At 41.5% G+C, this 20,856-nt stretch overlaps 2 protein-coding genes across 2 annotated transcripts in view; one reads left to right on the top strand and one right to left on the bottom strand.

The window, feature by feature from the left end:
- Positions 1 to 400: 400 nt before the first annotated feature.
- Positions 401 to 17,788, bottom strand: LOC135551047 (carbonic anhydrase 4-like). Its single transcript, XM_064982422.1, has 8 exons — positions 17,506 to 17,788; positions 9,987 to 10,031; positions 9,391 to 9,555; positions 8,566 to 8,711; positions 7,832 to 7,924; positions 5,922 to 5,988; positions 4,789 to 4,952; positions 401 to 3,662 (listed from the first exon to the last, which is right to left on the bottom strand). Exons 1-8 carry the CDS (start codon positions 17,567 to 17,569, stop codon positions 3,483 to 3,485), a joined length of 924 nt encoding a protein of 307 aa, XP_064838494.1. The 5' UTR covers positions 17,570 to 17,788; the 3' UTR covers positions 401 to 3,482.
- A 1,886-nt stretch (positions 17,789 to 19,674) lies between these two features.
- The window catches only part of LOC135549428 (peripheral-type benzodiazepine receptor-associated protein 1-like), a 73,283-nt gene continuing 72,101 nt past the window's right edge, over positions 19,675 to 20,856 (top strand). Inside the window, 1 exon segment of the mRNA XM_064979398.1 lies at positions 19,675 to 19,740. Within this exon segment, the coding sequence (XP_064835470.1) occupies positions 19,675 to 19,740 (66 nt within the window).

Genomic DNA, 20,856 nt, shown 5'->3' with positions numbered 1-20,856 from the left:
CTCAGGCCAAGGATAGCGCCCCCCCCCCCCAAAAAAAAACACAAATATCCAGAACAAGTCAATTAGAAAAGGATTAGAGATCCATCAGACCGTCTGACCGACCAACTGACCAACCAGGAGGCCAGCAGGAAACTGAGAAGTCTATCCAATCCAAGGAGGTTTGAACCTCAAGATAAAGAGAGCCAGGGAGAGACAGAAGACTTGATCTTAGATTAGCACCTTCAGGGTACACCGTGTGTGTGTGTGTGGGGGGGGGGGGCAGCAGTACAGTAAGTCAGAAGCAGAGACAGAAACCTGTGTTTGTAATTGAATTCAAAGAGCACACACACTTATTGCTCATGCCAAATCTGACATACCCGTAGAAGCATTGATTGCCCAATGAACCGGATAGACCAACGCATTAAAAAAAAGGCATGTCAGTAGTTTATTAAAACTGGTCTCATTCTCCATATCACGTATAACATTTTCAAGCATTACAACCAAACAAACTAAACCGTTCAATACTTTTGAACATATCTCATTTCAAGAGTAAACATATTTTTGAATTGGTCAGAAACAACTTGCTAATGTAATCCATTTCCCCTTTTGGGGGGGGGGGATTGGTTTTCTTTCTGAAATATATATATATAGTTGTTTATTTATTGAACTTTTATTTAACCAGGAAAAGCCCATTGAGAGACCCAGAGTCTCTTTTTTTCAAGGGAGCCTTAGCCAAGGCAGAAACAATCATTATATATAAACTTTTAAAACACCAAGCTGTATATAAATAACATCAACAGTATGTCCTTATATATATATATATATCAATACACATACAGTACACAAAATACGTGTACACATTACACAGTATATAAATGTAATATAACATTGGTGCGCTATGAAACAACGGAACATGTATATATTTAATATTCCTAGTTCAATCTGTACGTCAGTCTTGTCTTGATCATATTGGAGTAAATAATTCACAGTAGGTAACATTCAGTGCATTCAAGACCCCACAATATAAGCCGTGAACACAAGTCACGTGTTCTCAAACGGGACAGTTTAATTGGCCGAGCTGGTGGAGAAGTATTCAGTTTCGGAAGTGGCTTGGTAGAAAGTGTGTACAGTCTCTTATGGTTCTCTTGCTCTGTTACAGCATGAGAGAGAGAGAGAGAGAGACAACATGCAGATCCCATGCTAAACATTTGGATATGGATAATTGGTCATAAAACTATAATGACATTGGTCAAATAAGTATCAATCAATCTGTCAATCAAGCAATCAATTAATCTATCTGTCTATTTATCAATCAATTAGTTGGTTATTTTAAATATTCGCTGTGTCCACTCCCCATTTCAGCTTCTAGTCTTCTTCTGTGTGTTCAGAATCGCCGCTGTCAATCGACCCATGACCTATTGTCAGAGCATGTTTTGGAAGGAGCCGGAAAGCTCATCACTCCAACTCCGCATCATCATCATCTTCCTCCACCTCCTCTTCCTCCTGGTGGAGCTCATGTGTGACTAGGGGGGATTTGGGAGTCGGGACAGGGACAGAGACAGAGACAGGGACAGGGACAGGGAGTCGGGACAGGGAGTCGGGAAAGGGACAGGGAGTCGGGACAGTGACAGGGAGTCGGGAGTCGGGACAGGGAGTCGGGACAGAGACAGGGACAGGGAGTCGGGACAGGGACAGGGAGTCGGGACAGGGACAGGGATATGGAGTCGGGACAGGGACAGTCCAGCCTCTTAAACACTTTAACACTCACTATGGTGTGTTGTGTTCCTCGTGGGTCAGCCTGTGTCTTTTAGTTACCCCTGGGCCCTGGGTGAGTGATTCACATATCTTTTAGTTACCCCTGGGCCCTGGGTGAGTGATTCACGTATCTTGTAGTTACCCCTGGGCCCTGGGTGAGTGATTCACGTGGGTCAGCCTGTGTCTTTTAGTTACCCCTGGGCCCTGGGTGAGTGATTCACGTATCTTTTAGTTACCCCTGGGCACTGGGTGAGTGATTCACATATCTTTTAGTTACCCCTGGGCCCTGGGTGAGTGATTCACATATCTTTTAGTTACCCCTGGGCCCTGGGTGAGTGATTCACGTATCTTTTAGTTACCCCTGGGCCCTGGGTGAGTGATTCACGTATCTTGTAGTTACCCCCTGGGCCCTGGGTGAGTGATTCACATATCTTTTAGTTACCCCTGGGCCCTGGGTGAGTGATTCACGTATCTTTTAGTTACCCCCTGGGCCCTGGGTGAGTGATTCACGTATCTTGTAGTTACCCCCTGGGCCCTGGGTGAGTGATTCACGTATCTTGTAGTTACCCCTGGGCCCTGGGTGAATGATTCACATATCTTTAGTTACCCCTGGGCCCTGGGTGAGTGATTCACATATCTTTTAGTTACCCCTGGGCCCTGGGTGAGTGATTCACATATCCTTTAGTTACCCCTGGGCACTGGGTGAGTGATTCACATATCTTTTAGTTACCCCTGGGCCCTGGGTGAGTGATTCACGTATCTTTTAGTTACCCCTGGGCCCTGGGTGAATGATTCACGTATCTTGTAGTTACCCCTGGGCCCTGGGTGAATGATTCACGTATCTTTTAGTTACCCCCTGGGCCCTGGGTGAATGATTCACGTATCTTGTAGTTACCCCTGGGCCCTGGGTGAGTGATTCACATATCTTTTAGTTACCCCCTGGGCCCTGGGTGAATGATTCACGTATCTTGTAGTTACCCCTGGGCCCTGGGTGAGTGATTCACATATCTTTTAGTTACCCCTGGGCCCTGGGTGAGTGATTCACATATCTTTTAGTTACCCCTGGGCCCTGGGTGAGTGATTCATGTGTTGCTATGGGGACCTCTGTCCTCCTTACCCCTTAGATAATGTTGCCCCGGGGCCCGTGGTGGGTGGCAATAGAATGCTCACCTAACCGGTGACGGTGGTTGTGATAACGGGAGTTCATGGACTTGGCAACGCAGAGGGAAAGATCAGGCCATGGCATTTCTCTCCTCTCCTCGGTTTTAATCTGGAGACTGGAAAGTATTTATGACTGCTAGCTATTAATAGTGACTAGCCACCATCCACACGTTCCATTCAAGAACATGATCACTTGCCAGTCCAGTGCCAATCAGGTCATGGATGTATAGGCCTCTATGTTTAGCCTATAGCAGCAGGCCGACCACCTGAACACAGAGCAGAGGTGTCCTCACATTTTGTATTGTAACTTTAGACTGAGGACTCTAAATTGACCCGACATTGAACAGGGAGGGATGTTGAACTTATGAACTGTAGAACTTGTGAACTCGAGAGCTCTAATACTAAAGTTTGAGAAGGAATTAAGGGGTCTGGGGCATGTTGGTTTTCAGGCTGAGAGTTTAGGGCATGGATGTTGGTTGATTGATGCAGTAGTTTAGTTTAGTTCGTTGATTTTGGCGGTTGGTTCTGAGAACTCATGGTGTTCATGCTGGTGGTGGTGGTGGTGGTGCGGCTCGCTCGGCCTTCCTCTAGTTGGGCTGTGACAGTCCCATCGCCATGGCGACGGAAGCCACGAGGAGCGCGGCGCTAGCCAGTGCCACTGCGCCTCCAGACCGGTACACTACGCGGCGGTTCAAGGGCTGCACCGGCCGGAAGGTATCCACCATGGCCTTGCCGTCCTTAAACTGGAGTTCTGAAAACTTACGCAGCTGGAAGACAGAGCCAACAGGCAGACACACAAAGGTCACGGAGGTCACGGAGCTGATACTAACAGTGACAAAATAGTAGCATCATATCAAACGAACGGTGTATCTACTGGTAGGGTTTGTTCAACTACTCAAATAACTACTCTATAACTGTTCTGAATGCTACGGTTCTCCAACACACAACTGTTCTGAATGCTACGGTTCTCCACCACACAACTGTTCTGAATGCTACGGTTCTGAATGCTACAGTTCTCCAACACACAACTGTTCTGAATGCTACGGTTCTGAATGCTACGGTTCTCCAACACACAACTGTTCTGAATGCTACGGTTCTCCACCGCACAACTGTTCTGAATGCTACGGTTCTGAATGCTACGGTTCTGAATGCTACGGTTCTCCAACACACAACTGTTCTGAATGCTACGGTTCTCCAACACACAACTGTTCTGAATGCTACGGTTCTCCAACACACAACTGTTCTGAATGCTACGGTTCTCCAACACACAACTGTTCTGAATGCTACGGTTCTCCAACACACAACTGTTCTGAATGCTACGGTTCTCCAACACACAACTGTTCTGAATGCTACGGTTCTGAATGCTACGGTTCTCCAACACATAACGGTTCTGAATGCTACGGTTCTCCAACACACAACTGTTCTGAATGCTACGGTTCTCCACCGCACAACTGTTCTGAATGCTACGGTTCTCCAACACACAACTGTTCTGAATGCTACGGTTCTCCAACACACAACTGTTCTGAATGCTACGGTTCTCCAACACACAACTGTTCTGAATGCTACGGTTCTCCAACACACAACTGTTCTGAATGCTACGGTTCTGAATGCTACGGTTCTCCAACACACAACTGTTCTGAATGCTACGGTTCTCCACCACACAACTGTTCTGAATGCTACGGTTCTCCAACACACAACTGTTCTGAATGCTACGGTTCTCCACCGCACAACTGTTCTGAATGCTACGGTTCTCCACCACACAACTGTTCTGAATGCTACGGTTCTCCACCACACAACTGTTCTGAATGCTACGGTTCTCCACCACACAACTGTTCTGCTTTCAGAGTGTTTCCTAATGTACCAACAAGACGCTGGGTTAAACGGCTGCTCTACCTGGTTTTTGCTGAGAGGAATGGGCTTCTCAAACACGGTCCAGACCACAGACTCAGTGCAGTTGGGGGTGGTGAGGGAGCCTTTGTAACGGTAGTAGTTGGTCAGGTTCTGCTGGGGAGGAATCAGCTGCTCCAGAGACACAGCACTCAGAGTGGCTTGAGCATCTGCAACAGCACAGCATTACAATCAGAAACATTGAGCCCTGAAACAAATGGAGACAACTTGTATCTGCTACACAGAACTTATATTAATCTTAGCAAAACATTGGTGTTGGTACATGCCAACAGGACAAGACATGGGATGAATATAGAGCATTGAAACAAATTGTATCTGCTATGCACAAGTCACATACAAAAGGGAACATTAATCTTGGCATGAACTCATGAAAATATTTGGCATCTGGAGGCAGATAGGACAAGACACAGAGGAAAGCAATGAAGACATCAAATCTCCTCAGTCTCTCTCGCTGCATGTCAATGAAATGAAACTGAAAGGATGAACAGTATCTGCGATACAGGAGCAGAGCAGAACGTAGTCGTGTACATCATTTACATGTACAAAGATGTGAGATTGTTTTCAGCTTCGTAAATCTAATTTATGATACATGCCATATCTTTAGCAAGACGGATCTGAATAACCCATACATCAGTTATGAAATATACTCACGGGTCGTCTTGATGCTCTGGAGAGATCTAACATTAGGCTATGAAATATTACTCACGGGTCGTCTTGATGCTCTGGAGAGATCTAACATTAGGCTATGAAATATACTCACGGGTCGTCTTGATGCTCTGGAGAGATCTAACATTAGGCTATGAAATATACTCACGAGTCGTCCTGATGCTCTGGAGAGATCTAACATCAGTTAGATCTAACTTGATCTGGAGAGATCTAACATCAGTTATGAAATATACTCACGGGTCGTCTTGATGCTCTGGAGAGATCTAACATTAGGCTATGAAATATACTCACGAGTCGTCCTGATGCTCTGGAGAGATCTAACATCAGTTATGAAATATACTCACGGGTCGTCTTGATGCTCTGGAGAGATCTAACATTAGGCTATGAAATATACTCACAGGTTGTCTTGATGCTCTGGAGAGATCTAACATTAGGTTATGAAATATACTCACGAGTCGTCTTGATGCTCTGGAGAGCTTTTACAATGGGGTCATATTTTCGGTTTTCACTGAGAGATTCCTGACAGATGGTACAAAAATAAGAACTGTGAGTCGAGCATCTTTGTGCCCTCAGAGAGTATTTACACCCCTTGACCTTATCCACACTTTGCTGTGTTACAGCCTGTATAATAAAACAGATTTACATTTAGATGTTGTGTCACTGGCCTATGCATAATACCCCATAATGTCAAAGTGGAATTCAGTTTTTCAATTACATTTAATTAATAATACATTATTTATTTTTTTAAACAACAAGCTGGAAGGTCTTGAGTCAATAAGTGTTCAACCCCTTTGTTATGACAAGCCTAAATAAGTTCAGGAGTAAACATTTGCTTAACAAGTCTCATTATAAGTTGCATGGACTCACTCTGTGTGCAATAATAGTGTTTAACATGATTTTTTTAAGGACTACCTCATCTCTGTACCCAACACATACAATTATCTGTAAGGTCCATCAGTTGAGCAGTGAATTTCAAACACAGATTGAACCACAAAGACCAGAGAGGTTTCCAATGCCTTGTAAAGAAGGGCACCTATTGGTAGATGGGTAAAAAAAAAGAGAAAAAAAAGAAGCAGACATTGAATATCCTTTTGAGCATGGTGAAGTTATCAATTACATTTCGGATGGTGGATCAATACACCCAGTAACGAGAAGATACAGGTGTCCTTCCTAACTTCCTTCCTAACTCAGTTGCCAGAGAGGAAAGAAATCGCTCAGGGATTTCACCATGAGGCCAATGGTGACTTTAGAATAGTTTCAGAGTTTAATGGCTGTGATAGGAGAAGATTGGGGATGGATCAACAACATTGTAGTTAGTATTGAGAAGTAACTTAATTAACAGAGTGAAAATAGGGAAGCCTGTACAGAATACAAATACTCCAAAACATGCATCCTGTTTGGAACAAGGCACTAAAGAAAACTGTAAAAAATGTGCCAAAGAAATTCACTTTTTGTCCTGAAGACAAAGTCTTATGTTTGTGTCAAATCCAATAAAACACATTACGGAGCACCATTCTCCATATTTCAAGTATAGCAGAGACTGCATCATGTTATGGGTATGCTTGTAATCGTTAAGGACGGGGGAGTTTTGCAGGATAAAAAAGAAATGGAATGAAGTTAAGCACAGGCAAAACCCTATCCAACCCTATCCTATGGCAAGGCCTGAAAATGCTTGTCTAGCAATGATTAACAACCAATTTGACAGAGCTTGAAGAATGTTGAAAAGAATAATGGGCAAATGTTGCACAATCCAGATGTGGAAAGCTCTTAGAGACGTACCCAGAAAGACTCACAGCTGTAATTGCTGGCTAAAGGTGCTTCTACAAAGTATTGACTCAGGGGTGGAAATATTTATGTAAGTTAGATATTTATGTATTTAATTTACAATAAATTTGCTAACTTTTCTAAAAAAAATATGATTTCACTTTGTCAATTATAGGGTATTGTGTGTAGATGGGTGAGACAAACAACAACAACCATTTTGAATTCAGGCTGTAACACAACAAAATGTAGAATACGTCAAGGGGTGTGTGAATACTTTCTGAATGCACTGTATATATATATATATATATATATATATATATGTATATATTTGTATATATATATTTGTATATATATATATATATATACAGTATATATATATATATACAGTATATATATATATATATATATATACAGTATATATATACACACCTAAATATACGCCAATATAGAAACACACAGTATATCACATACAAGACAAATTGCATGGGGCTATGATGTCATTTCATTTACAAGTGTTGCCACGGATACGTGCATTCAAAAGTCAAAGACTGACCGGCTACGGCAAAGACCATTCAAACATATCGAAATGTTAATTAACCTCGTAGAAAAATCCCAGGACTGCAACTCCGGATGGATCTTTCAAGGCATCTCCCAAGTTTGAGTGCTGCTGTTTCATGTGAACAATATGCAGCTGTAGAAAAGTAAATAGAAAGTCCGTATCATTACTATCAGACTTCGTAGCATTTAAAAACAATATATATATATATATATATATATATATATATAAAACTTTCCTCTGAACTCCGTTTCAGCTCATTTTAAATTGGACTGTGATCCTCTGTTATGGATGTGACAAAAAAATATATAAAAAGTGTGTTTCGTGTGTGTCAAAATCAAAATTAAACTTTATTGGTCACACACACACACGCACACACGTGCACGCGCACACGCACACACGCACACACACGCACGCACACACACACTTAGCAGTTATTATTGATAGTGATGCGAAATGCTTGTGCTTTCGACAGTGCAGTAACATCTAACATGTAATCTAACAATTCCACAACAACTACCTAATACACACAAATCTAAGTAAAGGAATGGAATAAGAATATGTACATATAAATATATGGATGAGCGATGACAGATGGTATAAAACACAGTATATTGCATCTTGCCTATGCTGCTCAGTGTGTGTGTGTGTGTGTGTGTGTGTGTGTGTGTGTGTGTGTGTGTGTGTGTGTGTGTGTGTGTGTGTGTGTGTGTGTGTGTGTGTGTGTGTGTGTGTGTGTGTGTGTGTCAGACAGTAGCTGTCCTACATAACATTACCTCCATGGGGTACTGCTCTCCGTCGATGGTGTGTTCTGACCCTGGTCCTCCGTTCCCGCCCCAGTGCAGGTGGAACTGCACTGCTTTATAAGGCGTCTCCAGGTCTCCACCAATCACATAGGCATCGTGAGGCACGTTCACCTGCACTGGAGGGGATAACACAGTGGAAATTACATTAACAAAAAAAAAAAAAAAAATAGATGTTATATAGATCTTTCTAGATGTTTGTTGCTAGGAAACGACATGCTTCTGGAGGTGAAGTGGTGGGTTATTGGGATCAACAACAACATGTTTTGTCTTTGAATGTAAACAATTTAAACAAATAAAAGTATCTTTACATAATTTAGATCAAGTTCAGGTAGTCATGAGGAAAGATTGTTCAAGGGCCTTAAATGAAACATACCAGTGTCCATTGAAAGACTGTTCAAGGGCCTTAATGAAACATACCAGAGTGTCCATTGTTTTTGATCGCGCCTTATTGAAACATACCAGAGTGTCCATTGTTTTTGATCGGGCCTTATTGAAACATACCAGAGTGTCCATTGTTTTTGATCGCGCCTTAATGAAACATACCAGAGTGTCCATTGTTTTTGATCGCGCCTTAATGAAACATACCAGAGTGTCCATTGTTTTTGATCGGGCCTTAATGAAACATACCAGAGTGTCCCTTGTTTTTGATCGCGCCTTATTGAAACATACCAGAGTGTCCATTGTTTTTGATCGCGCCTTATTGAAACATACCAGAGTGTCCATTGTTTTTGATCGGGCCTTATTGAAACATACCAGAGTGTCCATTGTTTTTGATCGGGCCTTATTGAAACATACCAGAGTGTCCATTGTTTTTGATCGGGCCTTGGAAGGAATCCTGGTACTGTTTAAACTGGAAGGGTGTGAGGCGTTTGTCTGGTACGGTCTTCCTGTGGACGATGTTGATGGGGGATTGGTTATCGCCGGCACAGACTCTGTTAACATGATCCCACTTCTCAGGTCCTGTAGAACAGTGAGGATAAAAAGACAGCAAGATACACACCAGGAATGTTCTAGTGGATTATATCTGTCTGAGTACAACTGTTTTGAGGAGTGGGTAAGTGTTTCATTAGGAGGGAGGGAGGGAGGGAGGGAGGGAGGGAGGGAGGGAGGGAGGGAGGGAGGGAGGGAGGGAGGGAGGGAGGGAGGGAGGGAGGGAGGGAGGGAGGGGGTTTGGACAGATGGACAGGTTTGGACGGATGGGTGGGTGGAAAGGAAGTGGATTTAGAGGATTTATTGCTGTAACTGTCAAGTCCCTGTTTAAATAACTTGAACCTGTGATTGTGACATGACAAAGAACATCTGAAAGGATGCAGTCAGAGCAGTGTGTTCACTGTGTTGTACGGACAGATTTAACATGACATTTCTTGTTCATCACTGTGTTTCAAACTCACCATTACAAGGGGTGTCACAGGTATGTTGGGACTGGTAGCACCAATCTGAAACATGACAAATATCAGTAAACCATACATGATCAGATTATTTAGTGCATAACAAACAGCATCTAAATCACACAATCTGTTGTTGTTTGCCTGTAATATAATGTTAAAGTAAGAATCAAACATCAATCACTTCAAAGCAAATATCCTTTTGAAAACAGTGGTGAGGAATGACCTTGATATGAATAAATGTTCCTAAAATAAACTATGTGAGTTGTTGCCACAGATTGAAACTGTGAAGATCTGAAACCAATGGAGAGTATTTCAGGGAGGAGAGTAAAAGGGGAGGGGCTAGGGTCTGATGTCATCATCGGCCCCATACATTCTAATCCTTCGGCGGCCCCATACATTCTAATTCTATGGCCCCATACATTCTAAACCTACGGTTGCCCCATACATTCTAATTCTATGGCCCCATACATTCTAAACCTACGGCTGCCTCATACATTCTAATTCTATGGCCCCATACATTCTAAACCTACGGCTGCCCCATACATTCTAATTCTATGGCCCCATACATTCTAAACCTACGGCTGCCCCATACATTCTAATCCTACGGCTGCCCCATACATTCTAATCCTACGGCTGCCCCATACATTCTAATCCTACGGCTGCCCCATACTTTCTAATGCCCCATATATTCTAATCCTACGGCTCCAAACAATCTAATCCTACGGCCCCATACATTCTAATCCTACGGCCCCATATACTCCATTTATACATCTCTTTCTGGACGGAGGCAGTTATCACCTGAGTAAAGAATGTTTATACCCTCTGCAGTCTATTTTGAGAACGAAGGGGAGGGAGGAGGATGGATGTTACAAACAGCAGTGATTCTGGAGAATGACCAGAAACCGCATCCGCAAGTTTTCAAAGATATTTATCAAATCTGCCCATTATCAATAGTTCGTTTATTTTCGCTTTTCCGCAAACAATGAATTGTTCAAGTTTTGCTTAAAGTCAACTGTTATTACCGGTTATACAAATGCCCCTAATACACAGGAATTGTGTTTTCTATTGTTCAAGTACACAAAGGCACACTAACAAGTTTACGTGCTATCAGAATATATACAAAAAAACCAACAATATTTAACATCAAAGGACAACTTCTCACGCTTGTTTTGAAAGTTTATTAATATTTCACAATGGGACTGGCTCTTGGTCTGAGACAAATATCTACTGCTGTCTCGCAGATCGAATATTTATGGGAAATACATAAATGGAATATACAGTGTTATTAGTACTGGAGTGGAAGAGTTTCTCCTCCCGGAGCTGAAGGAAGTGCTGGTTCCTGGTTTCTTTCTTTGCGACCATTGGTTGGTTTCTTTCTTTGCCACCATTGGTTGGCCCATTTCCTTCTGTACTGGTGTGATCATGGTTATCATTTTTTGTTGTTGTTAAAGCCCAAATAAACTCTGCAGGGGGTCTAGACTTGGAAGGTCACAGAGTGTACCCATATGGTGCCATTATTAATATATTGTTTTCAATAAATAAATAACCTTCAAATTGATCAAAGAAAAGAGCCAGCAGCATACAGGGAGGAAGAATTAAGTAGCAGGAGCACTTTGGGTACTCCAAAACAACCACCTATGCTCTGGTATGAGAATAGTACTAAAAAATGAAAAATTATAACCACAAATAGGTGCTAAGTGGCATAAAAATGGTTGGTTTGCAAAATGTCTACAATTGCAGAAAACTTGCTTTAAATTTGCTTGACGTGTTCTTTAAACACCATGGCAAAATGTGTAGAATTGAAAATCAACTTTGCATTTTAAGACTATTTTCTTGCAATTCTACACATTTTACAATTGCGCGCAAACAAGATTCTGCAATTTTAGAACACATTTCAGACAATTCTACTAATTTTGCCATGAGGCAGAGAAATATTTATTTTCTTCAGTTTTACAGCTAATTCCCTGCAATTCTATACGTTTTGCCATGGGGTGGAGATATATTTTTGCCGTTTTAAAGCTAATTTGTTGCAATTCTTTACGTTTTGCCATGACTTATGCCATGTTAATATGATGTCTGAGTGAGAATGACTAACACAATCAATAGAGGCCCCACGGAGGTCAGGGCCCTGGGACTTACCCTGTGAGCCCGGTCAGTATTTGGCCATGATTACTACAAGTCCAGATAGCTAGCTAGACTAACTAGGCTAACTACCAATCTAAACATTGTTAGCTGACTAGGCTAAATACCAATCTAACATTGTTAGCCGACTAGGCTAAATACCGATCTAAACATTGTTAGCCGACTAGGCTAAATACCGATCTAAACATTGTTAGCCGACTAGGCTAACTACCGATCTAAACATTGTTAGCCGACTAGGCTAACTACCAATCTAAACATTGTTAGCCGACTAGGCTAACTACCAATCTAAACATTGTTAGCTGACTAGGCTAACTACCAATCTAAACATTGTTAGCCGACTAGGCTAACTACCAATCTAAACATTGTTAGCTGACATGGCTAATTGATTGCCTGTTAACTACCAATCTAAACATTGTTAGCTGACTAGGCTAAACCCCGACTGAGTTCTAAACATTGTTAGCAGACTAGGCTAACGGACCAGGGTTTGCAATCTAAACATTGTTAGCAGACTAAAATACCTAACTAACGCCAATCTAATGCCTTGTTAGCTTCTACCCTAGGCATAACTACCAACTTCTAAACATTGTTAGGAGTTAAACTAGGCTAACTACCAATCTAAACATTGTTAGCCGACTAGGCTAACTATCAATCTAAACATTGTTAGCTGACATGGCTAATTGATTGCCTGTTAGTGACTGACATAACAATAGCTACACTTCTAAATTGCACCTGGTGTATTGTATTGCTCCTACTCTCAATAGTAAGTTCAAACCCCGACTGAGTTCCTAAGATGCATGCAAGAGTGGAATAGTGCATTTTAAAAGGCATTTGTAAACCATGCAAGAATGGAATAGTGCATTTTTAAAGGCATGTGTAAATCATGCAAGAATGGAATAGTGCATTTTTAAAGGCATTTGTATGCCTGCAAGAGTGGAATAGGGTTTTAAAGTTGAAAAGCCTTTCAATGTGTGGGCTAAGTCATAATTAAAATACACTAACGCCTATCGGCTAATGCCTTCATTGGCCAAGTAGCCTCCCTTCTACCCTGGCCTTCATAATCCCTACCCCAACTTCCACCTGCAGAATTAGTTCTAGGAGTTAAACTTCCTAGATGACTTCATGTCCGTTACCAAGTGCACTAGCAGCACCATCAGAACCGTTATCTTTTCACTATTGTCATTTGTTGCAAGAGTGGAAAATTTTAAAAGGCATTGTAAACCATGCAAGATAAATATGCATTTTGTAAACCACAAGATGGAATAAATGCATTTTAAAAGGCATTTGTAAACCATGCAAGAGTGGAATAGTGCATTTTAAAAGGCATTTGTAAACCATGCAAGAATGGAATAGTGCATTTTAAAAGGCATTTGTAAACCATGCAAGAGTGGAATAGTGCATTTTTAAAGGCATTCGTAAACCATGCAAGAGTGGAATAGTGCATTTTAAAAGGCATTAGTACATTTACATTACATTTAAGTCATTTGGCAGACGCTCTTATCCAGAGCGACTTACAAATAGTAAACCATGCAAGAGTGGAATAGTGTATTTTAAAAGGCATTTGTAAACCATGCAAGAGTGGAATAGTGCATTTTAAAAGGCATTTGTAAACCATGCAAGAATGGAATAGTGCATTTTTAAAGGCATTTGTAAACCATGCAAGAGTGGAATTGTGCATTTTAAAAGGCATTTGTAAACCATGCAAGAGTGGAATAGTGCATTTTAAAAGGCATTTGTAAACCATGCAAGAGTGGAATTGTGCATTTTAAAAGGCATTTGTAAACCATGCAAGAGTGGAATAGTGCATTTTAAAAGGCATTTGTAAACCATGCAATAGTGGAATTGTGCATTTTAAAAGGCATTTGTAAACCATGCAAGAGTGGAATTGTGCATTTTAAAAGGCATTTGTAAACCATGCAAGAGTGGAATAGTGCATTTTTAAAGGCATTTGTAAACCATGCAAGAGTGGAATAGTGCATTTTAAAAGGCATTTGAATACTGATTATCTCAGAGGAATAGGTATGGTGTGTATTAAGTTTTTTAATAAACACATTTTAAAAACTTACACAGTCCTTAATGTCAATCAATTATCCTACAAACAAAGCCTGCTTCTGTTAAATTGGCATCTAAATCAGATTTCCGTGTTCACAATTCCTGTGTGACCAATAGCTGATCTGCTGATAGGCAGCCCTCCACAGTGCTTTGATCTTTACACCAAATGCAGGGCAAAGTAACATTGAACAATGGGTTCTCAAATGGCTTTGAGCTGAGTGCACACTCCCAGGGGAGCGAGGTTTTTGAGCAGCCGAGAAATAGGAAACTGTCAAAGAGAAACAAAAGGCAACGAAAGAAAAATAAATAAGTCTGTCTGCACATTTGCGAACATCATTAGGATATTAGGACGTGTTAAACAAAGACAGCGAGAGAGAGAGAGAGAGATCTGAGATGTGTCATGGTGTTCTCTATACCGTACACAACCCCTCTCCACACATATCACGGTCTGTAGGCCTATAGGTTGTATAGGGAACTTACTCTAGACTCGATATAGACTTGATTACGCAACCTGGTCTCAGAGCATTTCGTATTATTCTGTACGTAAATCTGCCACACTCCATTTTGTATGATATTTTATGTATGGTATGTATCACCCATTTCATACGGTATGTTACAAATTACAATTCGTATTATATATTACGAATTTGTAAATCATACAATATGTTACAAATTTACAAAACGTATGATATGTTATGAAATCTAGCTAGGTGGGGTAGGTTAGCTAACATTATCTAACAGGCTATTATTAGCTGGGCTAGGGGTTGGGGTTAGAATTAGGTTTACAGTCTGTGTTAGGTTAAAGGGTTAGGGTAAAACTAAGAGGGTTAAGTCTAGTGGAAGGGTTAGCTAAGAGAGTTAAGGCTAAGGGAAGGGTTAGCTAAGAGGGTTAAGGCTAGGGGAAGGGTTAGCTAAGAGGGTTAAGGCTAGGGGAAGGGTTAGCTAAGAGGGTTAAGGCTAGGGGAAGGGTTAGCTAACATGCTAAGTCGTGGCAAAGTAGCCATTACTTTGTAGATGAAAAGTTGACAACCATCTAAACTGATAACGTTGTTTGGGATGCGATTCAAACTCACAACCTTTGGGTTACTAGGTTTTTGCGTTATACACCCACCCACCCATCCAACCACCCTACATATCATACTAATTTGAACATCTCGGTTTTACATGTACTATGTTACGTTTAGTCTCTGAGACCAGGCTGAATTACAAGGGGATATGAAAGAACCATAATAATAAAATAGTTACAGGTGATATATAGGAAATGGGGCTACGGTGATATCCAAGTGGTTGGCATGAGGTCAGGGTGTCTTTTGGGATGCAAAGAGAACAACTCCCCTATTATTTTTTTATTTAACCGTTATTTAACTAGGCAAGTCAGTTAAGAACCAATTCTTATTTACAATGACGGCCTACAGCGGCCAACCCCTGACGACGCTGGGCCAATTGTGCGCCGCCCTATGGGACTCCTATTCACGGTTGGTTGTGATACAGCCTGGATTCGAACCAGGGTGTCTGTAATGACGTCTCTAGCACTGAGATGCAGCTGCGCCACTCTTGATCCCCAAAAGAGCAGGGGTGACATCAGACAGTGCACAAGTGTTTAAACCGACCAGTTCAACCATCTGCATTTGCCCACTTGAGAAAATATGTTTTATACAATGTGATGCAGCTAGGAATTGATCAATTGGCTTATGGTGATTTTTTTTTGTGTGGATTCAAATAGTGAAGCTCAAGGTCAAAGGCATCTTCTTATCAGATACAAAAGCAACGTAGCATGATGTTATCATTTACTTGTGTGGCTGATATCTTCATCCAAATAGTATGGAATCAAATGTCGTTCTCAGTGGGGACAGCACGATGTTCTCGACATTCGCAGAGCAGGCAGTCTAATGCAGCCTATAGCTCGTGAGCGCGTTATCCATTCCAGGACTGGGGAAAGCCAAAAGATAATGTATTTGTGTTAATTAAACCGTTAGACCTACCTGTATGAGATCTGAGTTCTCGTGTGTTTTTTCCCGAAAACGTTTGTAGAGATTGACCGTTTATCCGCAGTTTGTTGTTGGAGCTCATGCTGCTTCTCGTTGCGACAAGCACGCAAGTCTCTCTCATTGGCTCGTGCTGAACTCCGTATTGGGTGCAGGTGCACGTGGAAGAATGAATGGGGATTGCTTGATATAACAGAGCTTTTTTCAAAATCCGATTCTGAAAACGATATGATGGGCTTCTCTGTTCGTTTTCTTTTAATAGTTGACCAGCATAATCTACCGGTCATCATGTTAACACCTAAAAGCCGACACCTTTGGCACATTGATTTGTTGACAGACAGAGACACTTGAGTTTCACTGTATGTCTTTGAACTTACTGTGCCACAGTGCTTTCATGGTAAGGGGTTGGAGATCTGTGGATCTGCCTGCCAGCATTGCGTGGGAAATCTCCCTGATGCACATGTCCGGTGTTGAATAGTATTTAGGCGCGCGTTTGGGGTGATGATATGCGGTGCGGGACGGAAGCAGCTCTTTCATGTTTGAGGCTAGTTGTGATCATAAGGTAGTAAGTACCCTAATACGTTTTATTATTTATATCAGGTTATCCTGAGAAGTGTTTTCAATTTCATAGATGCTCAAATATAACATTGGATGATATCTGAGAGGCGGCTTGCTGACACGGGATTTTTAAAAGCCAAACAGGACCTTTCCTAATGAAAGGTAAATTCAACTTCAAAGAATTTACACCAAAAATATAACAGCTAAAAACTGACTTCAACCAGTTGTTTTTAATGTGTTATTGGTCTACTTGTAATAGTTTAATAAACCTATGCTTGAAAGCCAATCAAATACGATATAAATATATTTGTTAACATTTAATAAAATAATAAAAAAAAAAATGTAAACCCTCAATTACATCATCAACAATGTAAATGGAAAACAATGATCAGGTGTATCACGAATTAATAGGCTACTCATAGGATGACCAGAGGATGTAATGTGATCTCACTAAGCTGATGTCATCTTTGACATACAGCCAGGACAATATTCATTTACCTCAAAGCTTTGAATGATACGAAATTATTACGTTGTCGCCTGTTTACTTACATTGGATACGTTTGGCTACAAATTATTTTTTACATATATATTTATAGACCTAGTATACCTAGTATATATTTTTTTACTATACAATAAGTCAATTGCTACTTATCAATATATGTTTTAGTTTCCCCTTATTTATGAAAAATATATTCACAAATATGATTTATTGAACGAATGTATAGTTTATACAGATAATACACATTTCCTTCCAAGTTCAGAATACAATTAATTAAAAATCGACTCACCTGCACCGGTGCAGATTTTTAAAAAGAATGCCAGAAAAATAGATAGGATAAGATGTTGCTGCATTTTGGAGAGCGTCTCTGTCAGGTTCGAGCGGCGCAGGGCAACACAATGAGTTATTTATTTTTCAATGTGATCGCATTCTTCTTCCAAGAGGGTCTTATACTTATCTATCATCCTACTCAACAGGAAAGAAACAGCCTACCCCTGGCCCCTCCCCTTTCGGATATTACTTCTATTGAACATCCCCAACCGATAACATCTTTTCTAATCAAACAATTGTATACGAGAGGGCGTGTTAAACGACTGCCACTAAACGAGCACCATGCAGGTAGAGATATCTGATAATATAAGTGACAACTGACCACCTCTGATTTACTTAAAGCAGCATATCACAAACAATTTTCATCATAGGTACACTTCAACTATGACAGACAAAATGAGGGAAAAAAATCCAGAAAATCACATTGTAGGATTTTTAATTAAATTATTTGCAAATTATGGTGGAAAATAAGTATTTGGTAAAGAACAAAAGTTTATCTCAATACTTTGTTATATACCCTTTGTTGGTAATGACAGAGGTCAAACATTTTCTGTAAGTCTTCACAAGGTTTTCACACACTGTTGCTGGTATTTTGGCCCATTCTTCCATGCAGATCTCCTCTAGAGCAGTGATGTTTTGGGGCTGTTGCTGGGCAACACGGATTTTCAACTCCCTCCAAAGATTTGGGGTTGAGATCTGGAGACTGGCTAGGCCACTTCAGGACCTTGAAATGCTTCTTACGAAGCCACTCCTTCGTTGCCCGGGCGGTGTGTTTGGGATCATTGTCATGCTGAAAGACCCAGCCACGTTTCATCTTCAATGCCCTTGCTGATGGAAGGAGGTTTTCACTCAAAATCTCACGATACATGGCCCCATTCATTCTTTCCTTTACACGGATCAGTCGTCCCTGGTCCCTTTGCAGAAAAACAGCCCCAAAGCATGATGTTTCCACCCCCATGCTTCACAGTAGGTATGGTGTTCTTTGGATGCAACTCAGTATTCTTTGTCCTCCAAACACGACGAGTTGAGTTTTTACCAAAAAGTTATATTTTGGTTTCATCTGACCATATGACATTCTCCCAATCTTCTTCTGGATCATCCAAATGCTCTCTAGCAAACTTTAGACGGGCCTGGACATGTACTGGCTTAAGTAGGGGGACACGTCTGGCACTGCAGGATTTGAGTCCCTGGCGGCGTAGCGTGTTACTGATGGTAGGCTTTGTTACTTTGGTCCCAGCTCTCTGCAGGTCATTCACTAGGTCCCCCCGTGTGGTTCTGGCATTTTTGCTCACTGTTCTTGTGATCATTTTGAGATCTTGCGTGGAGCCCCAGATCGAGGGAGATTATCAGCGGTCTTGTATGTCTTACATTTCCTAATAATTGCTCCCACAGTTGATTTCTTTGAACCAAGCTGCTTACCTATTGCAGATTCAGCCTTCCCAGCCTGGCGCAGGTCTACAATTTTGTTTCTGGTGTCCTTTGACAGCTCTTTGGTCTTGGCCATAGTGGAGTTTGGAGTGTGACTGTTTGAGGTTGTGGACAGGTGTCTTTTATACGGATAACAAGTTCAAACAGGTGTCATTAAAAAAGGTAACGTGTGGAGGACAGAGGAGCCTCTTAAAGAAGAAGTTACAGGTCTGTGAGAGCCAGAAATCTAGCTTGTTTGTAGGTGACCAAATACTTATTTTTCACCATAATTTGCAAATAAATTCATAAAAAAATTCTACAATGTGATTTTCTGGATTTTTAAAATCTCATTTTTGTCTGTCATAGTTGAAGTGTACCTATGATGAAAATTACAGGCCCCTCTCATCTTTTTAAGTGGGAGAACTTGCACAATTGGTGGCTGACTAAATACTTTTTTGCCCCACTGTATATACTGTATATTTGTCCGACCCCCACTGCAGTTCCCCTGGTCGTGACCCTGACTTTAAATACTACTGTCCTAGTGGATACCTCAGAAAGATGACAGAAAATTGATAAACATACAGCAGGCCAGTGTCTCTGTGTGTGTGTCCATGGTTGAGAGGTATTCCCCCTCTGAAATGAGCATGGTACTGAGTTACAGGTTGCTATTCTATAACCTGCCTGAAACCCAGTAACATGCTCTTTCACACGTAAGCGCAATATGCCCGACCCAAGCTGTGCTGCTCCGATAGTTGCTACTGTGCTGAAAATGACCTATGGAGGACTGGTAAGCAGGTCAAGCCCAGTAAATCTTGGCTCGGTTGGGCTCGGCTAAGTTGGGCTCAGTACTGTGACATTATTGTAATGTTTGAAGCACTTAATAGACAGGTTTTCATTATGTTTATCGTTTTCATATTCAACCCTTCTTCAAATATGTTGAATAGTACTTGGAAAGGTTTTTACATCACCATCACAACAGTAATTATTATTTTAGATCAATAATCTTAAAATAACATAAAATTAATATTATTGATCTGCACCAACACTCATTCACTCGCATGACTTTGCATTTCATAGGAGTCTACCCGTTACAACCCTGAACATGAATCTGTTTCCATTCTACTGTCCCCCCCCCCCTGAACCACTAGGGTTCCCATGGTACTGTACCACTAGGGTTTCCATGGTACTGTACCACTAGGGTTTCCATGGTACTGTACCACTAGGGTTTCCATGGTACTGTACCACTAGGGTTTCCATGGTACTGTCCCACTAGGGTTTCCATGGTACTGTACCACTAGGGTTTCCATGGTACTGTACCACTAGGGTTTCCATGGTACTGTACCACTAGGGTTTCCATGCTACTGTACCATTAGGGTTTCCATGCTACTGTACCCACTAGGGTTTCCATTGTACTGTACCCACTAGGGTTTCCATGCTACTGTACCACTAGGGTTTCCATGCTACTGTACCTCTAGGGTTTCCATGCTACTGTACCCACTAGGGTTTCCATGCTACTGTACCCACTAGGGTTTCCATTGTACTGTACCACTAGGGTTTCCATGCTACTGTACCACTAGGGTTTCCATGCTACTGTACCACTAGGGTTTCCATGCTACTGTACCACTAGGGTTTCCATGCTACTGTACCACTAGGGTTTCCATGCTACTGTACCGCTAGGGTTTCCATGCTACTGTACCCACTAGGGTTTCCATTGTACTGTACCACTAGGGTTTCCATGGTACTGTACCACTAGGGTTTCCATGCTACTGTACCACTAGGGTTTCCATGCTACTGTACCCACTAGGGTTTCCATGGTACTGTACCCACTAGGGTTCCCATGCTACTGTACCCACTAGGGTTTCCATGGTACTGTACCCACTAGGGTTTCCATGGTACTGTACCA

The sequence above is a fragment of the Oncorhynchus masou genome, chromosome 12 (genome assembly GCF_036934945.1).
Source record: "Oncorhynchus masou masou isolate Uvic2021 chromosome 12, UVic_Omas_1.1, whole genome shotgun sequence".
Taxonomy (NCBI): domain Eukaryota; kingdom Metazoa; phylum Chordata; class Actinopteri; order Salmoniformes; family Salmonidae; genus Oncorhynchus; species Oncorhynchus masou.
This window is presented reverse-complemented; position numbering and strand designations above follow the sequence as displayed.

Excerpts from the sequence above, each read along its gene's own strand:
- LOC135551047 (XM_064982422.1), bottom strand. The coding sequence starts at position 17,569 with ATGCAGCAACATCTTATCCTATCTATTTTTCTGGCATTCTTTTTAAAA. Across the intron at positions 10,032-17,505 it reads AAAAATCTGCACCGGTGCAG|ATTGGTGCTACCAGTCCCAA; the intron begins GTGAGTCGATTT and ends GTCATGTTTCAG. Across the intron at positions 8,712-9,390 it reads CAAAAACAATGGACACTCTG|TGCAGGTGAACGTGCCTCAC; the intron begins GTATGTTTCAAT and ends TATCCCCTCCAG.